The sequence below is a fragment of the Pteropus medius genome, unplaced genomic scaffold (assembly GCF_902729225.1).
Source record: "Pteropus medius unplaced genomic scaffold, Ma_sr-lr_union100, whole genome shotgun sequence".
Taxonomy (NCBI): Eukaryota; Metazoa; Chordata; class Mammalia; order Chiroptera; family Pteropodidae; genus Pteropus; species Pteropus medius.
The window spans coordinates 8114004-8129233 of NW_024349225.1; the positions used below are offsets into that span (position 1 = coordinate 8114004).

The 15230-nt window shown below is 42.2% G+C and overlaps 1 protein-coding gene across 1 annotated transcript in view; it reads right to left on the reverse strand.

Moving 5' to 3' along the window:
- Positions 1–11641: 11641 nt before the first annotated feature.
- TDRD5 (tudor domain containing 5) overlaps positions 11642–15230 on the reverse strand; it is a 44485-nt gene continuing 40896 nt past the window's right edge. The window contains exon 17 of the mRNA XM_039881629.1: positions 11642–12438. Coding sequence (XP_039737563.1) covers positions 12191–12438 — 248 coding nt within the window. The 3' untranslated portion in view covers positions 11642–12190. The remainder of the gene's footprint in view (positions 12439–15230) is intronic.

The following is a 15230-nucleotide window of genomic DNA, read 5'->3' on the forward strand; positions in this document are numbered from 1 at the left end:
TTCTGCCTTACAAGATCTGGCAGGTCTAGGATTTCCCATTAGAACCCTGGGCTGTCATTTTGGGTGTCCTGAAACAGTGGGTCATTTTTTTACAAAAAGAAAGAAAGAAAGAACGAGTTCTTGCTACTGGCATTTAGCTGATCCCAAGGCCTGCTTCCTTTTAGCCCCACTATGTCTTGTCAGTCGCACAGGAGCTGTCTTCCTTCATAAAGGATGAGCTCTTTTAGTAAATTTAATACCATGGAAACAGGAAGTTACAGAGCCTGTGTCAAGTAGGCCCATAGTAAATATTCATTGAATTAGAAAATGACAGCCCTCTCATTTAGTGACTAGTACACACTGCAGGTCCATCCAGGACGACGGGGAAAAGGGAGAAGAGAAAAGCATCTGCTGCCAAAGATACTTCTTTCTCCATCTTCTTCTAGTTTCTGCATCTTAGCCATGGTACCACTACACTTCCGTAAACTGCACTAGATTTGTCTAGTTAGCAATTGCATATTTAGGTGGTACATCTCAAATCTACAATGCAGGGACATAATAATGCAAAAAGAAGGTGGGTCAAAAATGTATACAAAGCTATTGAGTAGACATTGTTATCCCAGTCGTAATGATTTTTTTTTTTCTCCTGGGATCTTGCAGGGGAAATGGTTTTCAGCAGCAAGTCTGCACCTCTGAGCCCTTGTGGCTCTCACACATCCTCCCTCTCCCGCTCCACCTTCCTGTTGGCGTCATTTGAGACTGACGCCAACAGGCTTCCTGCGCGTGCTTTAATTTGTCTGTGCTGAGCTGCTGCATTGGGGTCACAGGGAGGTTAGAGCAGATGTTCTTCTCGCTGCTCCTGCTTAACATTCACTTTGTTTTCCTCTGGGGAGTTATCCGAGTGGGGAAAAAACAGGAGACTATGATAAGATAAAGGGGACTTGGGGCTGTAAGAGCTTTCTTTGGAAAGGGGCGAATGTAGCCAGTCAGGTCCGATTCCCTTTCATCTTATCAGACAGGCAGGGACCTCGGCCTCATTGTCAGGTCTTTCTAAGTAGGAATTATCTTGTTTATTCTCATAACCTTGGGATTTTGCACAGGGCCTGGCATATTAAAAATACACAAGGTTTTTTTTTTTTTGGTTAGAAAGCAATGCTCAGAGTGTGGGGACATGGTCATTGCCTGGGCGGAGAGACATGGACAACCCTGTGCCTTGACCCAGAATGTCCCACGACAGAGGGACCATTACAACTGGGGTGTAAGTCCACTTCCCAGCTCGACCAATAATCGCCTCTCCGGACTATACGCTCTAAGTCTCTTGAAATATTTATCACAAGACGAGTTGAAATGGAAGGGATATAGTGCAATGGAAAGGAGCATAGGCTTTTGAAATCATTCATTCATTCAACAAATATTTATCACATACCTATGTACTACTATTTGAGTCTGTCAGGATACAATAAAAAAACAAAATGGCCAAAATTCCTGCCTTGTGGAGCTTATATTCTGGTTGTTGTAGATAGATAATAAACAGTAAAAAGTTCTGTCTTAGAAGTTAGGTTCCCTGGAAACAAGTAAAGGCTGGTAAAGGGGACTGGGTTCGAGTAGTAATTTTCAAAACGACCTCTGAGAAGAGGCAGACACTGGAGGGAGAACAGCCGAGGAAGAACCCGAACATGGCGGCTGCCTGTTTGCACTCAAGGAAAGCAAGGTCGGAGTGGGCAGATGGAGGGAGCGAAGGAGGAGATTGTGGAAGATGAGGTCAGAAAGATAATGGGGGGCACATATCGCACAGGGCCTCGTGGGTGGGATTGGCAGATTTAATAAGTAAAACTACAGACTTCCCAGTTAGATTTGAATTTCAGATGAATAATGACTATTTTTCAGGATAACCATGTCCCAAATGTTATGTGAATATTATAACTGAAAAACTATTTGCTGTTTATCTGGAATCCAAATTTAACTGGGCAGCTTGCATTTTTTTTTTTCTGGCAAAACCACACTGGAGGGCCATTGTAGGGCTCTGAACCAAATTGGGAGCCCTCGGTGGGTCTTGAGCGGAGAGGGGGACTTATGGTTTGAAAGTTTCTCTCTGGCTGCTTTGAGAGAACAGAGGGAAAGAGCAATGGAGGAAAAGAGGGAAACCAGATATCAGAGAAACCCAGGCTCACCACCGTGATTCAGACCAGGCAGCGGGAGCGAGGATGGTGAGAGGGGACCGGATTCCTGGCACATTTTGAAGGTCCAGCCAACAGAATATCCTGGCTGACTGCGTGTGCCGTAGGAGAGAAAGAGAAGAGAGCCTGGGGTAACTCCCAGGCTTCTGGCCTGCGCAGTTAGACCGAGGGAGTTGCAATCAACCGGGTTACAGAAGATTCTGTAGGTGATGTGGTTTGGGATGCAGATGCAGCACAGATCACGAGTTGCGTTTCGGGACAGCCAAGTTTGAAATGTCATGGGGATACCTGAGAGCGGAGGGCCACGTAGGCATTTGAGTGTGGAGCTCAGGAGAGAGGTCTGCGCCGGAGCTACAGAACGTGGGAGCCTTCGGCACAAGATGGCAACCCGAGCCGTGAGACCGGACGAACTGGACGAGACCATGAGGCCTGCTGGACGAGACCAAGACACCAGGGAGAGGAGGAGACAGAAAAGTAGATGCAAAGGATCGACCAACAAGTAGGACGGAACCCTGGAGAATGTGACAGCCCTGAAGGAGAGAAAGAGCGTCAAATGCTACTGATGGACTGGGCGAGGGGAGGACTGAGGGCTGACGTGGAGGTCTCCGTGGACCCCAACAGGGGCACTTCTGGCAGAGTGCGGTGGGTGGAACTGGACTGGGGGAAATGGAAGAAACATCATGGGAGACGACACAGACAATGCTTTGGAGAAATCAGACATATGTAGTTCCTGCCACTTCCTAGATGCGACTTTGGGTCAACTACTTTCTCAGCCTCAAGTTTCTCTTCTTATAAAAAAGGACTAGTAATAGGGATGCTGTGAGAATTAAATAAATTATGGAAAGGATATGGCACATACTAAGATCTTAGTACATTGATATTATTAACACTATTGGGACACAATATGAATGTGTCACAGTGCGGGCGAGATACTTAACCTTTCTGTGCCTCAATTTCCTTATCTGAGAGTGATAATAGTACCTACTCCGATTAAATGACATAATCTACATAAAGCTCTTGGAACGAGCTGTTTGTGGCACATTATATGAACTTGGTGAAGCTCTTATTATCCAAGCAATTCTCTTAGAAACGCTGGTCTACCTCTTTTGTAAATGCAGTGCTGCCCAGAAGTGAAGTGTGCGCTCAACTTATGAAACAGCTTCCTGTCTTAGATACTATTCTTGTGTTAATGTGATCTAAACTCTAACTTTTGACGGCAGCCGCCTTTGCTGCTTTGCGATGTGTAAAGCCCTATGCAGTGATGGTTATTATAACTGACTCAAGATCTCGTTGTGAGCTAAACTCACTCTCTGAACCACAGAAGTTGCTTGTCTTCACTTGAAAGTGAAGTTACAAGGGTTAACAGTTTTCTATTTCCCCAGAGTACGTGGAGAGCCTACAGTCTTATGACACAGGACGCAGAACTCCTGCGGGCAACCATTATCCTCAGTCTGAGGATGCCAAGGACCTTCCTCTAGAAATCGTACGAACACACAAAATTTAACAGGTTTGGATGAGAAAATCCTCAGAGACTCGAAATGTACATTTTTTTTCTACGACAGAAATTTACAAAGGAGATAAAAGACATATCTGCTTGAAAAATCCAAAACAAAGATGGAAAGGTGACTTTTTTCCCTTAGAACTTTTTCAGTGGAGCAAGATAGAATTAGTAGTTGTAGCTTCTGACTCTGGTTGGTGGCTTGTTTGTGTTTCCCCACCGTGTCACGTGATAAAGAGACCCAGACAGTGTCAAAGTCTAAGTTCTGTACAAAGGGACAGCTCTGTGGCAGCTTCCTGTAGGGTCGAACTAGGAGAAACTTTAAATTCTCATCCTATGGGAATTAATCTAGGACCCTTACCTCCCAAAGAATTTATTTACGTCACTTAAGTTGTTTTTTCAAGCAAAGAGGGGTGACTTGAAGTTAGCTGCAAGCTCCATTTCCAACTCTAATAAAACTCTACAGTGCCAGGAAACAAGGTAGCAGCAGGCTGGCACCAGGACTCCTGTCCTAGAGCGCCACCTAGTAGTGAGGCGATAGCAAAAGCTAATCTCTAAAGAATGACTACATCCCTTGATTTTTAGAACAAAACTATATTTTTTTTAAATCCAGCTTTGGTGAAATAGTACCTTCACCAAATACACTCTAAGGAGAAATTCAGGGAGAGAGATACTGGGTTTATAATCCCCAAGTTAAAAGTCTCACTACTTTCGCTCCTGCCGTCCTGTTTCAGAAGCTGCTCTTGGAAGCTCAGCGATCTAGTCTCGCAGGGGGCTGGGCAGTACGACCAGCCAACCTTCAGCTGATGCCCTTGGTGGCACCGGACCACCCTAACACTCCTACAGAACCCCTCCGAAGACTGCAGGAAATCCAGTTTTGTTAAGGTTTCATATTGAGGGTCCGAATGAATCATGCCAGATCAAGATGAAGTGGTTCCTGTTTGGGTTAACTATAAACGGAGATTTACCAGCAGCCCCACTGTTGGCCATGTGGTTTGACCGCTCCCCATGTTGCCATGACATCTGGTCATCATTTTGAGAGGGGGAAAAAAGCCACCATTCAAGCATGTGTCACCCACATTGAACCTTTATAATACTTAGAAAAGGAAAGTGCCATCATGAGAGATAAAAGAACGTGGGATTTAGATATTAGATAATCCAAGTAAGATCTGTTTGGGGGACATGGGAAGGTGCTAATCAGTGGGGTTAAAGCTTGACTAATGCAAGATGAATACGTTCCAGAGACCTGCGGCCCAACGCTGCGCCTGTGCTTAACGAGACGGCGTTGTGCCCTTGAAGATCCATTTAGAGGGTAGGTCTCGTGTTAAGTGTTCTTACTAAAACTACGTAAAACTAAAGAAATCAGTTGCAGTAGCCTATCACTACCCTGTTTCATTTATTTAAAATAAAAATGACTTCCTAACACAATAGTTCTCAACTTCTTATTCCCACGCCACCGTTTCCGAGGAGTAAAGCGGTGCCGTGAGTTGAGCGGTGGACTCTGTCGGAATGAGGCACAGAAGCAGGAAGTGGGCAGGCAGGAGGGGGCAGCGTGAGCCGTGGGAAAAGTTCTCCCACCACCCAGGTGGTGTGTTCCTCGAACCCCTTCCTTGAGAATCACCATTCTAAGTTTAAAGTTTGTAACGAGAAAGGCCAGGCAGTGGGAGCGGGGGCGGGAGCAGTTCTCGCAATGGAGACCATCCTTCTGCAGTTCATCCCTTGCTGCTCACTCAAACGCCCTCAGAACCTCTGGAGAGGGATGTGGTCAGAGTTTTTGAAAGCCAGGCCCGCAAACTGCTGTCCTACCTGCTGCCGTGGTAATGCCTGGGAACGGTGAGTCATCAGCTTTTTACTTTTCAGTGTAAATCCATAATTTAACCTTTGGCATCTAACAAATTTAAAGCTGGTGGTAGTTTCCTTGCTCATTTCTTTAGTTGCATTAGTGATGTTTTCAAAATGACATTTTCTCGCGCCACGCTGAATTCAAAACAGAACAAAAACCTCACACTATGAATCTTCAAAGTAAATATGTTCTTAAAAAGTATGAACAGCAGAGAGGTAAGCAGAAATTAAAAAGGAGTTTCCCAGGAAGGAGAGCAGATTCTTTGGTTTCCTTCATTTTGGTGTTTGCCTCCGGAGTCCATTATTTGGCCTAGGTCTCTATCTCTCAATTTAGCTCCAAACTGAGGGGCTACCAGGTCCACATACACACACACACACACACAAAAAAAACAGACCAAAAAAAAACAAAAAAACCAAAAAAACACAGTTCATGTCAAAACTAATACATTAACTCTAAAGGGCACTTTTAAATTAATTTCTTTTGTTTACCCATTGAACTGGGGGCTGTGGTGTAAAAAGGATTTTCTGGAAAACAAACTGGGAAGTCAGAGGTGAGCCTCCAAGAATAAAGAATGATAAACTAAAGGGAGCCAATTTGGTAAATCAGACTTTTCTGAAAGGAGGCTAAGAGGCTGGGTGAGAAGTTGCAAGTGTCAAGCTGCTTCTCCCACCCTCGTCCTTCCTTCCTTCTTCCCTTCCCTTCCTCCCACCCTTTTTTTTTTCTTTCTGGCACTCTTTTGCAAAACATAGCAGAGAAATAACTAAATATCGTTTGTGCAGAAGAATAACCTAGACAAAATATTTCTGGTCTTTCTACTCATTTCTATTTGGAGGACGCACTGTTCATTCAGTTCTAAATTAAGTTTAAATGGGATATTTGCTCATACTTGATTAGGCTCTTCCCAATAAAGCCTTCTGTTTTAAGGCTGTTGAGAACATAGCATTGTAGAAAAGAGATCAAGATTTCAATTGACCTTATTTATGTCCTATTCTTTACCCTGTTTACTTAGTCATTCACTCAGTTAAACTTACTGAATATCTTCTGCTACGTGCCAGAAAAGACATGAAGGTGGCTTGGCCTTAGGTGGTGGCAGCAGATCCACAGAAAAACAGGTGGCCTAATAAGGTAGTTAGGAGGTAGAATTTGACAGGCCTTTATAACAGACTGAATGTGGGGAAGAAGGGCAGGGAGCAGTCAGGACGATTCTATTCCTAGGTCTATATTTGAGACAACCAGTCGATGGTAGCAGGGAAGCCTGAGGTGGGGGTACAGCAGGGGCGGGAGGGAGAGTTTTTCCTGTTCATGAAAGTGTAGGGTGGGTTTCAGGAGTTGTGGACGCCTAGAAATTAGAGAACACTTTGTATAAATGTGTACCTTCTGGAAAGACAGTCCTCGGTGTTTGGCATTTATTTAAAATAAATGATCCCATAATAGGTCAGAGAATCACTAGTCCACAGCACACAGAACTTGGAAATTCTTAAACACTACATTCACGTCAAACAGATGGTTCTGTCAGGTTGTTCAAGCAAATGGTCTTTCATAAAGCTATGTCTCAAGAGCATCCCGTGTTTATGATCTGGTGGACAAGGTGGTACCAGTGAGTGTTAACTTCTTTCATCTTTGCTGAGAGATCTGATAAAAATTCCATGGAACTCTAGGTTTGATACCACAAGTTTCCACAATATGTGGAATGTCTGTAAATCTGAAAAGAGCCTAAGCAAAGCCAGGACAGGATGCAGGTTTACTGATAATTACTTACATGACGTTTGCTACAACTGATTTGGCTAATATGGTAAATGCACCATTTTTCTCTTAGATCGAGTTTTTGAGGCAACTTTGCTGAGCTTCATGAATCCTGGTAAAGTCAGCTGTTGGACCATTTCCAAGTAGAAACTACATAAAGACCAAAAAGTTTTGGCGGAGTTATGTTTCTGAATCTAAAAAGTTTGGCGAATACTAAATCTGTATCGACTGCTGAAAAAGTCGCTGAAAAACATTCTGTCTACCTGATCGTAAACAGATGTCCCACTGCCTAAAATGTGGGATGTAAAAAGGACATTAACAGTTATAACCAAGTGTGCCACCCCTTTACTCCCAACTTATTTAACTGTCCTACTCCAGATCGATGCAGGAACGTTGCTACTTTTAAAATTCAGAAAAGAAAAAATAAGCTGTTGGCTCTGGCCCATATCGTGTATGTTTGCTTACGTTTCATCCCGCTAATAAGCAAAGGGGAAACAGGCATAGCTTCCATTAAGAGGGCTACACTCTGCCTAGTAACATCCTGGATGGCACACACAGACTCTTATTTGACTGACGGGCATTTTTGTACAGATGGTATAAGGAGAGATTTTCCATCAGGACATGAGTAGCAGCATGCTTTGTCAAGACGTCATTTTTCTAGTAAGAAATGAACTGAGCTGTCTTTTCTTCTACTTCTGGTCCAGTGGAATGCCAGATTAAGGAAAAATTCGTACCGAACATCACCTACATGAAGTCTGAGAACCACCTGGTAGCTGTTCTGCTTTAGGCAAAGGCTCTGACTTGGCATCTGGAAATCAGTAAGAGTAGCAGCAGTTCACTTAAAGAGCGCTGAATTACGGCCACAAGGTGGGATTAGGTTTGGTATTCAGCGTGTGGAACAGTCTCAAGGGAGAATTTAAGAAACTGGAAGATGGCTTAGAAGGGTTTGAAATGTCACTATAAACAAGAGAAAGAGAATAAGTCTTTGAAATGTAGCTGTCAGGTACTTAAGATGCGGCTCCAGTCTGAATGAATTTCCAATTTCATGGAATAAAAGTATTTATGTACAATCTAGCAAAGGTATACAAAGGCCAAAGCACTTTAAGAATAAAGAAGTCATGGACCAAAAACAAAGACAAATATTTTAGTCAAGAAGAGTATCAAATCTCTGTTTTCACAATTACACAAAGAAATGTTGTATTTTACTCAACTAAGTTTTTTGGGTCACATATTTAAGTGAAATGTTCATTCCTGCAGAATCATCGCAACAAAAACTAATTACAAAGAAACACCTAGACGTTTTTGATGGAACAAATTCCAACTTCATAAATATTTAAATAAATCAAACAAAATGCTGTTAACAAACTCTAAAGATTAGGCTAATCATAATTCCTTGATTCCAATAACTTCCCATTAGTTCTATAACAAAAGTTTAGAGAGCAGAGATGCATAAATTTGGTTTCCTCATCAAATTATTTATCTAAATTGCACCAAGAAGTAATAATCAAATAAACATTGTTCCTTATAACCATTTTTCCATAAATTAAAAACATTAAAAACATTAACAGAAACACAAAACAAAATTTATACCAAACAAAGTTTTTAAAGACATTTCCTGAAAACTATACTTATAACCAAGAAAATTTAGCTGTGAATAAATTCTCGACTCAATTGTGGGGTAGACCACACAATTTCATGTGAAAAGTGGCACAAGTCAATTACGATTCTAAATATCAGAGCAGTCCTTGACTGAGAAGTTCAAACAACTTCTATATATGTGGTTAAAACAGCAAAGTTTGAAGTACTCTAGTTCCAATAGGCTAATGACACCAGAGCTCAATGGGCTGATTGGTGATATATAAGACAAATGACACGTACACTGTTAGGAATAGAGCTAGATTCAAAGTAAACAGACAGATTTGGTTGGCATGTGCCTGGGATGGAATGCTGGAAAACGCCAAGATCCGAACGGGCTACAGGAAATAAAATAAAATGTCTTAGTGATGACTCCTGCAAAAGTATGAATAATGCTGTCTGTCATACTGGATACATAAATAAGATAAATTTGAGTCTGAAAAGTCCTCGAAAGTTTGTTAGAAAAGCCTTGCTACACCGTATAAATGTTGATCAGGAGCTTCAGAAAGACTGCTCTGTGAGGTAAGACGTTGGTTCCTCATCCCTCACAATGCCCTCGTTCAGATTCTTAGCAGTGGAACTGGCCCACTGTTATTTAAGCTATCCATGTTCAAGGATATGAGATTAAAGTAAATCAATCCCCCTCCCAAACCAGGGGTTTGCTAAGCTATGAGAACCACCATTCTTTTGGACGTATCTACCCAACTGTCTTCTGGCATCAAATCATTTAAACTACACAAGAAAGAGATGCAATATTTTCCTGTGTAAAGGGCACTGAGCTAGGAGTCGGCAGATATGAGAATTTAAGCTGTGTGACCGTAGGCAAGTCAGTCTTTCTAGGCTTCAAATTTCCTCATCTAAGGCCCCTTCTAGACCAAATTTCTATAATCTAAGTCTCTAGGTTGGACATAGTCGGACCGAAGGCAGAAACCTCTAGTTACCCTCATGCCGTGAAATGGACAACTGGCATCTCCACTGCGTGAGAGTTGGGGGAAGAGGCGTGGCTGACTGCAGCTGGAATGGCCCCTCTGTTGACATCCCACGGAAGAGGGAAGAGGCATAGTGGCTACAAGCCTGAGGGGCTATTAGCAAAGCCCCTCCCTCTTCCATTCCTAAAGAGTTTATAACCAGAATTTTCCTTTATGTTCTCACCCCCATTCCCTCTCACACACCTCAGGCTCCCAATCCCCAGGCACCATTTTTTTTGGGGGGGACCTCCATTACTTCTAATAGATCCTAACAGCAACTATGTGGGAAGTGGGGTACTGTTCTAAGTATAGAGGTCGATCCATCTTTTAAAAATAAAATATAATTAATTTGACCCTAACCCACAGAGCATCTACCTAGCTCTTAAACATTTCTTATTGCTGTTCCTGCCCATATACAGAAACCTATTGACTCATTTTCAAAGGATCTATTAAACTTGTTTGCTGCTTTTGGACCATTTTAGTTAACTACCCAACAAAGTTCATCTAAAAGGCAGGTAAACAGATGGGCAGATTGGCGGTCCTCGTCAAGGCCAAGGGGTCAAAACATATAAACCTTTCAAAGGTCCATTCTTTGCTCTGCTAACTCAAACAGCGTGTTAACTATTAATCACTACACAGGCTTCTAAGTCTGTTGGCACGTGTCGGTGTGAGATGGCTCTGTCTAAAAGATTCTCTATCTGGCCATCTGCAAATGGACAGGATTGCGAAAGAGCCTTGACGCAGGGAATCCAACATCAGCATCTAACTGGCAAAGCATAAAGCTAGTTGCTGTCAGGTTACCCAGCGCTGGCAGAGCTCCACCTGGTAGCCGAGTCTACTACAGAGAGGTTTACAGTTTGACCTGCTACATTTCAGTTCACCTTGCCCCAAACCCGGTGACTGCCCATATGGAGAAGTACAGAACTCTAAGAACTTGGCTGCTTCTTTAAAGGAAGAATTCTAAGAAGCATCATTCCAAAATAAATTTTCTTCTTTAGAAACAAATTGTGGATAATTACCTAAACCTATATGAAAAACGGAGCTTTTCCGGTCCACATCACAGCTGAGTATATGTGCTCTTTATCAGTCATATGTAACTGTTTATTGACCCTCCACAGAACTCTTCAACTGTCTTCTCCACTGAAGATGTTTGATATAAAACTACAAAAAACCAAATGAGACCCTGTTCTATCAGTGATGTTTCCAGATTACTTTTTTTTTTTTGTCAATTAGCATACCATCATTCTTATAGATATATTAGAATTAAAGGTGAATCCAGATTTTCAGGTTTGACTGTATTACACATGTTTTCTCTAAGGTTTGTAGACCAAAAACTATCAGCATTTAGACTCTGGGGTTAACTTCGTTTCATGATTACTTAATCCTAAGAAAAAAGTTTCAGCCAGTTAGACTCTACGTTTATATGCACTTTTATATTTACTCTCAGCTCGCTCCCTTCCTCAGTGTACATTTTGCTGATTACGTGGCTGAGAAGAGCAGAGATTCCTCCCTGTACAGGGAAAGGGACTGGGGGCCAGCTCTGCCGCTGCCGCCAAAACGGGGCCCTGGAAGGGCTAGGAAGGCGGGAACCTAGCTACGCACAGCATGCCAGTAATTCACGTCTCTTTCTCTGATTCTACTTCTAAGACACGCTTCTGTACTGAATTTTAAATTTTAGGGATAAGACTGGTATTTTACTACAAAGAAATGTATTACTAACGTTCTTTAATTTCACCTTTTGATCTTTTTCTCTTGATGGTTTATACTATGAGCTTAATAGAATGTCATATAACATTTCAACAGAGAACATCCTGGTATATAAATATTTAAATACTACCACTGTCGAACTATTGCTACATTATGGTTCCTGAGAACTGTGATGACTACAGAGACGGCTCGGCTAAGTTTCAACGATCAGTCTCTTTGATATTAGTCACCAAGGAACTGCCTATGTAACAGACGTATAATTGTTGTCTTACTAAATATGGATCACAAAACATTAGTTTTTCAGTTTCCATTTATCGGTCACAATATAGACAAGAAAAACATTTATAGAAACATAAAAAAAAACCAAAAAATAAAAACTACATTAAACTACATTAAACAAACATGAACGAAACCATATAGAATAAGAACATCATCGATAAAAATAAAGAATTAACAATAAATAGCAATCCTTACACAAGAAAGTGGACCGTCAGCACAGCAGAGGCAACGTACAGTCACATAGAAAGACAGAGGCTTCGACTACCAGAATACTATTTTTGTCTCAATCCCTCCTCCTCGTTTTGGCCTGGGAAATCGCCAAGTCCTAAGCAGTGAGTTTATTTTCCTCTCCCTTCCTCCCTCATGCTTCCATCCTTTTCACACTGGGGTACCAGTGTAGGAAGCTCCTGGACGTGGCCAGCCGGGCAGCAGCTCCTAAGGCAGCAGTGGCTGTACTTCGAGGAATGTAGAATGTCTGGGAAATCTGGTGCTCAGGAGACAAAATCAAAGAGAGCTGGTCCATGGCTCCATGGCTCTTATCTTTGAACACTGTAATAGCATGGCTACTAGAAAAATCTTCATTCTTTAGGCTCTCTGGAGAGCTTTCCACTGAAAAAGAAAGAAAGCACAAGTCTTTTCAAGGGTTCTCACACTCCCTGCCTTCTCTCTCCTATTCTAGACTTTTACTAACATGTGTTACAATCATCTTCGGTTAGGTGGTGACAACTACCAATGGCAATTAAGAGACGATGAGACTTAGAAACCAATCAACAAATGGAAAGGAAATGAACATGGGGGAATCGTGACCTGAGAGGAAATAAATTCTTGTCTGGATGAGGGCAAAAAAGAGAGGGAAAAAATGCACTCTGAACAAGAAAGGGAAGCTTGCTCCCCAGGACACTGTAGAACAAACTGGAAGTAATTCCAACGCCAGGGAAGACCCTTCCAGCTCCCCTACTTCCTCCCAGCAATGAGCAAAATGATGTCTCACGGGCATTCTCTGTGGCCAAAGTGGCTCCAATTCTGAGTCTGTGCCAGTGTGAAAACAAAACTGACCAAGACTGTGGCTGCTGTAACGTTCCAAAACCCAATATCGGCCATAAAACGAATTATTTAGGAGTTAGTTTCAACTAAGAAGAAAAAAACCTTTCAAATGAAATAAATTTCTGGGAACTCACGTGTCCCAGAGATCTGACTCGCCAGAGCAGGGAGGGCTAGGCATTCTCATAGGTGTACTCCAGACCAGTTCTACCACAAGTAGCTGGTCTGCGAAGTGTTTATTACCTGCCTCCACTGAGACAAGGAGCTTATGCCAGCATACTGCTTCCTTCAAGAAAACTCTGCTTTAGAAAAAAAAATCTAGGTGAGCTAAACAATGTGCTATTGTGTGGCCCACAATTACAAACACTTCACAGACTGGAATCAGTATGCTGGCTTCATTTTGAAAACTACTGCTCTAGATCTAAAAAACGCAAATTTTAAAAAAAATTCAGAGGAAAAAAAGCAGGCATAATTCAATATTTTATTCATCTCTGCATCTTTAGCATGAGCTACCATAGTAGCATGTGGTATATGTTCTATACATTTGTGATGAATTATGTTTAAGGAGGATTTGACAGGGTATTCTAAAAAGTAAAACTCTAATTGTAAAACTCTAATTAATGCCTCAGAGAGGAAAAGAGATGGTGAGATCTAATGCAATAATGTGGTTTTACGGGAAGTCCTTAGTGAGCTCAGATTTTAAAAGGTATAAGAAAATAAAAGCAGGGACAAGTGATCAAAGAATTTAAAAGAGTAGCAAAATTTCTGCTCCCAGACATGATGCTAATTCAACAAGGATTGAAAAACAATCTCTCTTGCTTTAAAGAACTGGAGAACCACATAAATAATGAGACAACAGCTTTCAGACACCGAACGACAAGAATGCAGGACAGAGATCTTTGAGAGAAGGGAAAAATGGAAGCGAGCCTTACAAGTGCTTGAGCTCACTGTCAGGAGGTCACTTCCAGGCTGCAGTACAGGAGGCAGAATCCAAACTCAGCCTGGAGGTCTTACTGGGTAGAGACGACAGTCGGGAATATGTGAGGGGAAAGCACCAGAGAGGAGGCGGCTGGAGGGAGGAAAGCAGCTGGAGACCTGCAGAGAGCTCCCTTTGAATCTCAGGCTGAGTAGCGATCAGACTCACGCATGTGAGGAAACCACGAAGGCCAGGGGAAAAGCGACCTGACAGGAGCAGCCAGAACAATCACCGCGGCTTATACTGCGGCACGAAACACAAATGGTTTGTGTTTTCACCAGCCTCAGGGTCAAGATATTCCGACACACAGGACAGCAAGTCCCAGCAATAGCCTCAGAAAGGTACCGCCTGAATAGTCAGGCCGCCAGACTCGGGACTCTTCCAAATCAGCCTAATGAAACCCAAAAGAAACGCAGAAAGAATCAAACTAATTTCGGATAATTTCATGGCATTTCTCCCAATCTCAAATAAATAAATAAACAGATAGGTAGATATATAGATACAGACAAAGATAAGAAGACAGGGAGGATGGAAGGGGGGGAAAGAGACCTAGCCAACAATGTAAAATTCACAGTGTCTGCCGTCCAAGAAAAAATTACCAGATATGCGAAGACGCAGAAAAATAAGACCTGTTATACAGGATAAAAATCAATCAACACAACCTGATTCCAAAATTATACAGATGACAGAGAGCAGAAAGGATACATATGCTAGTATCACGAGGCGAGGGCATTAAAATAGCTGTTATAAGAATACTCCAGGTTTTCAAGACGGCAGAGGAACAATGTGACTATGAGGAGGAAAAAAATGGACGATGTAAAAAAGACCCAAACCAAACCTCTAGAGATGAAAACGTTGCTGAGATGAAAAATATAATGGATGGGGAAAGAACATATTAAACACTGAACAAGAAAAAGTCAACGCACTTAGAGATATAGTAATAGAGACTAACCAAAATGAAACACAGACGGCAAAGACTGGGGACAGGAGCAGCGAATCAGCGAGCTGTGAGACGACATCAAGCGTAATGTGGAACGGGAGAAACAAAAGGAGGACAGGGTGACTGGAGAAAAAGCATTTAAAGATATAACAAATGAAAATTTTCCAAATTTAACGGAAACTGTAAACTCACAGACCCAAGAAGCTCAACGAACCCCAGACAGAAGAAAAATGATGAGAACCACACCAAGGTGTCTTATAATCTGATTGCTGAAAACCAGTATATGAGAGAAAAATCTTAAAAGCAGCCAAATAACACATTACAGTAGTCCCCCCTTGTCCACAGAGGATATGTCCCAAGACCCCCAGTGGGTGTCGGAAACCGTGGAGAGTACCAGACACTACATGGACTATTTTCTTCCTATACATATATACACACCTATGC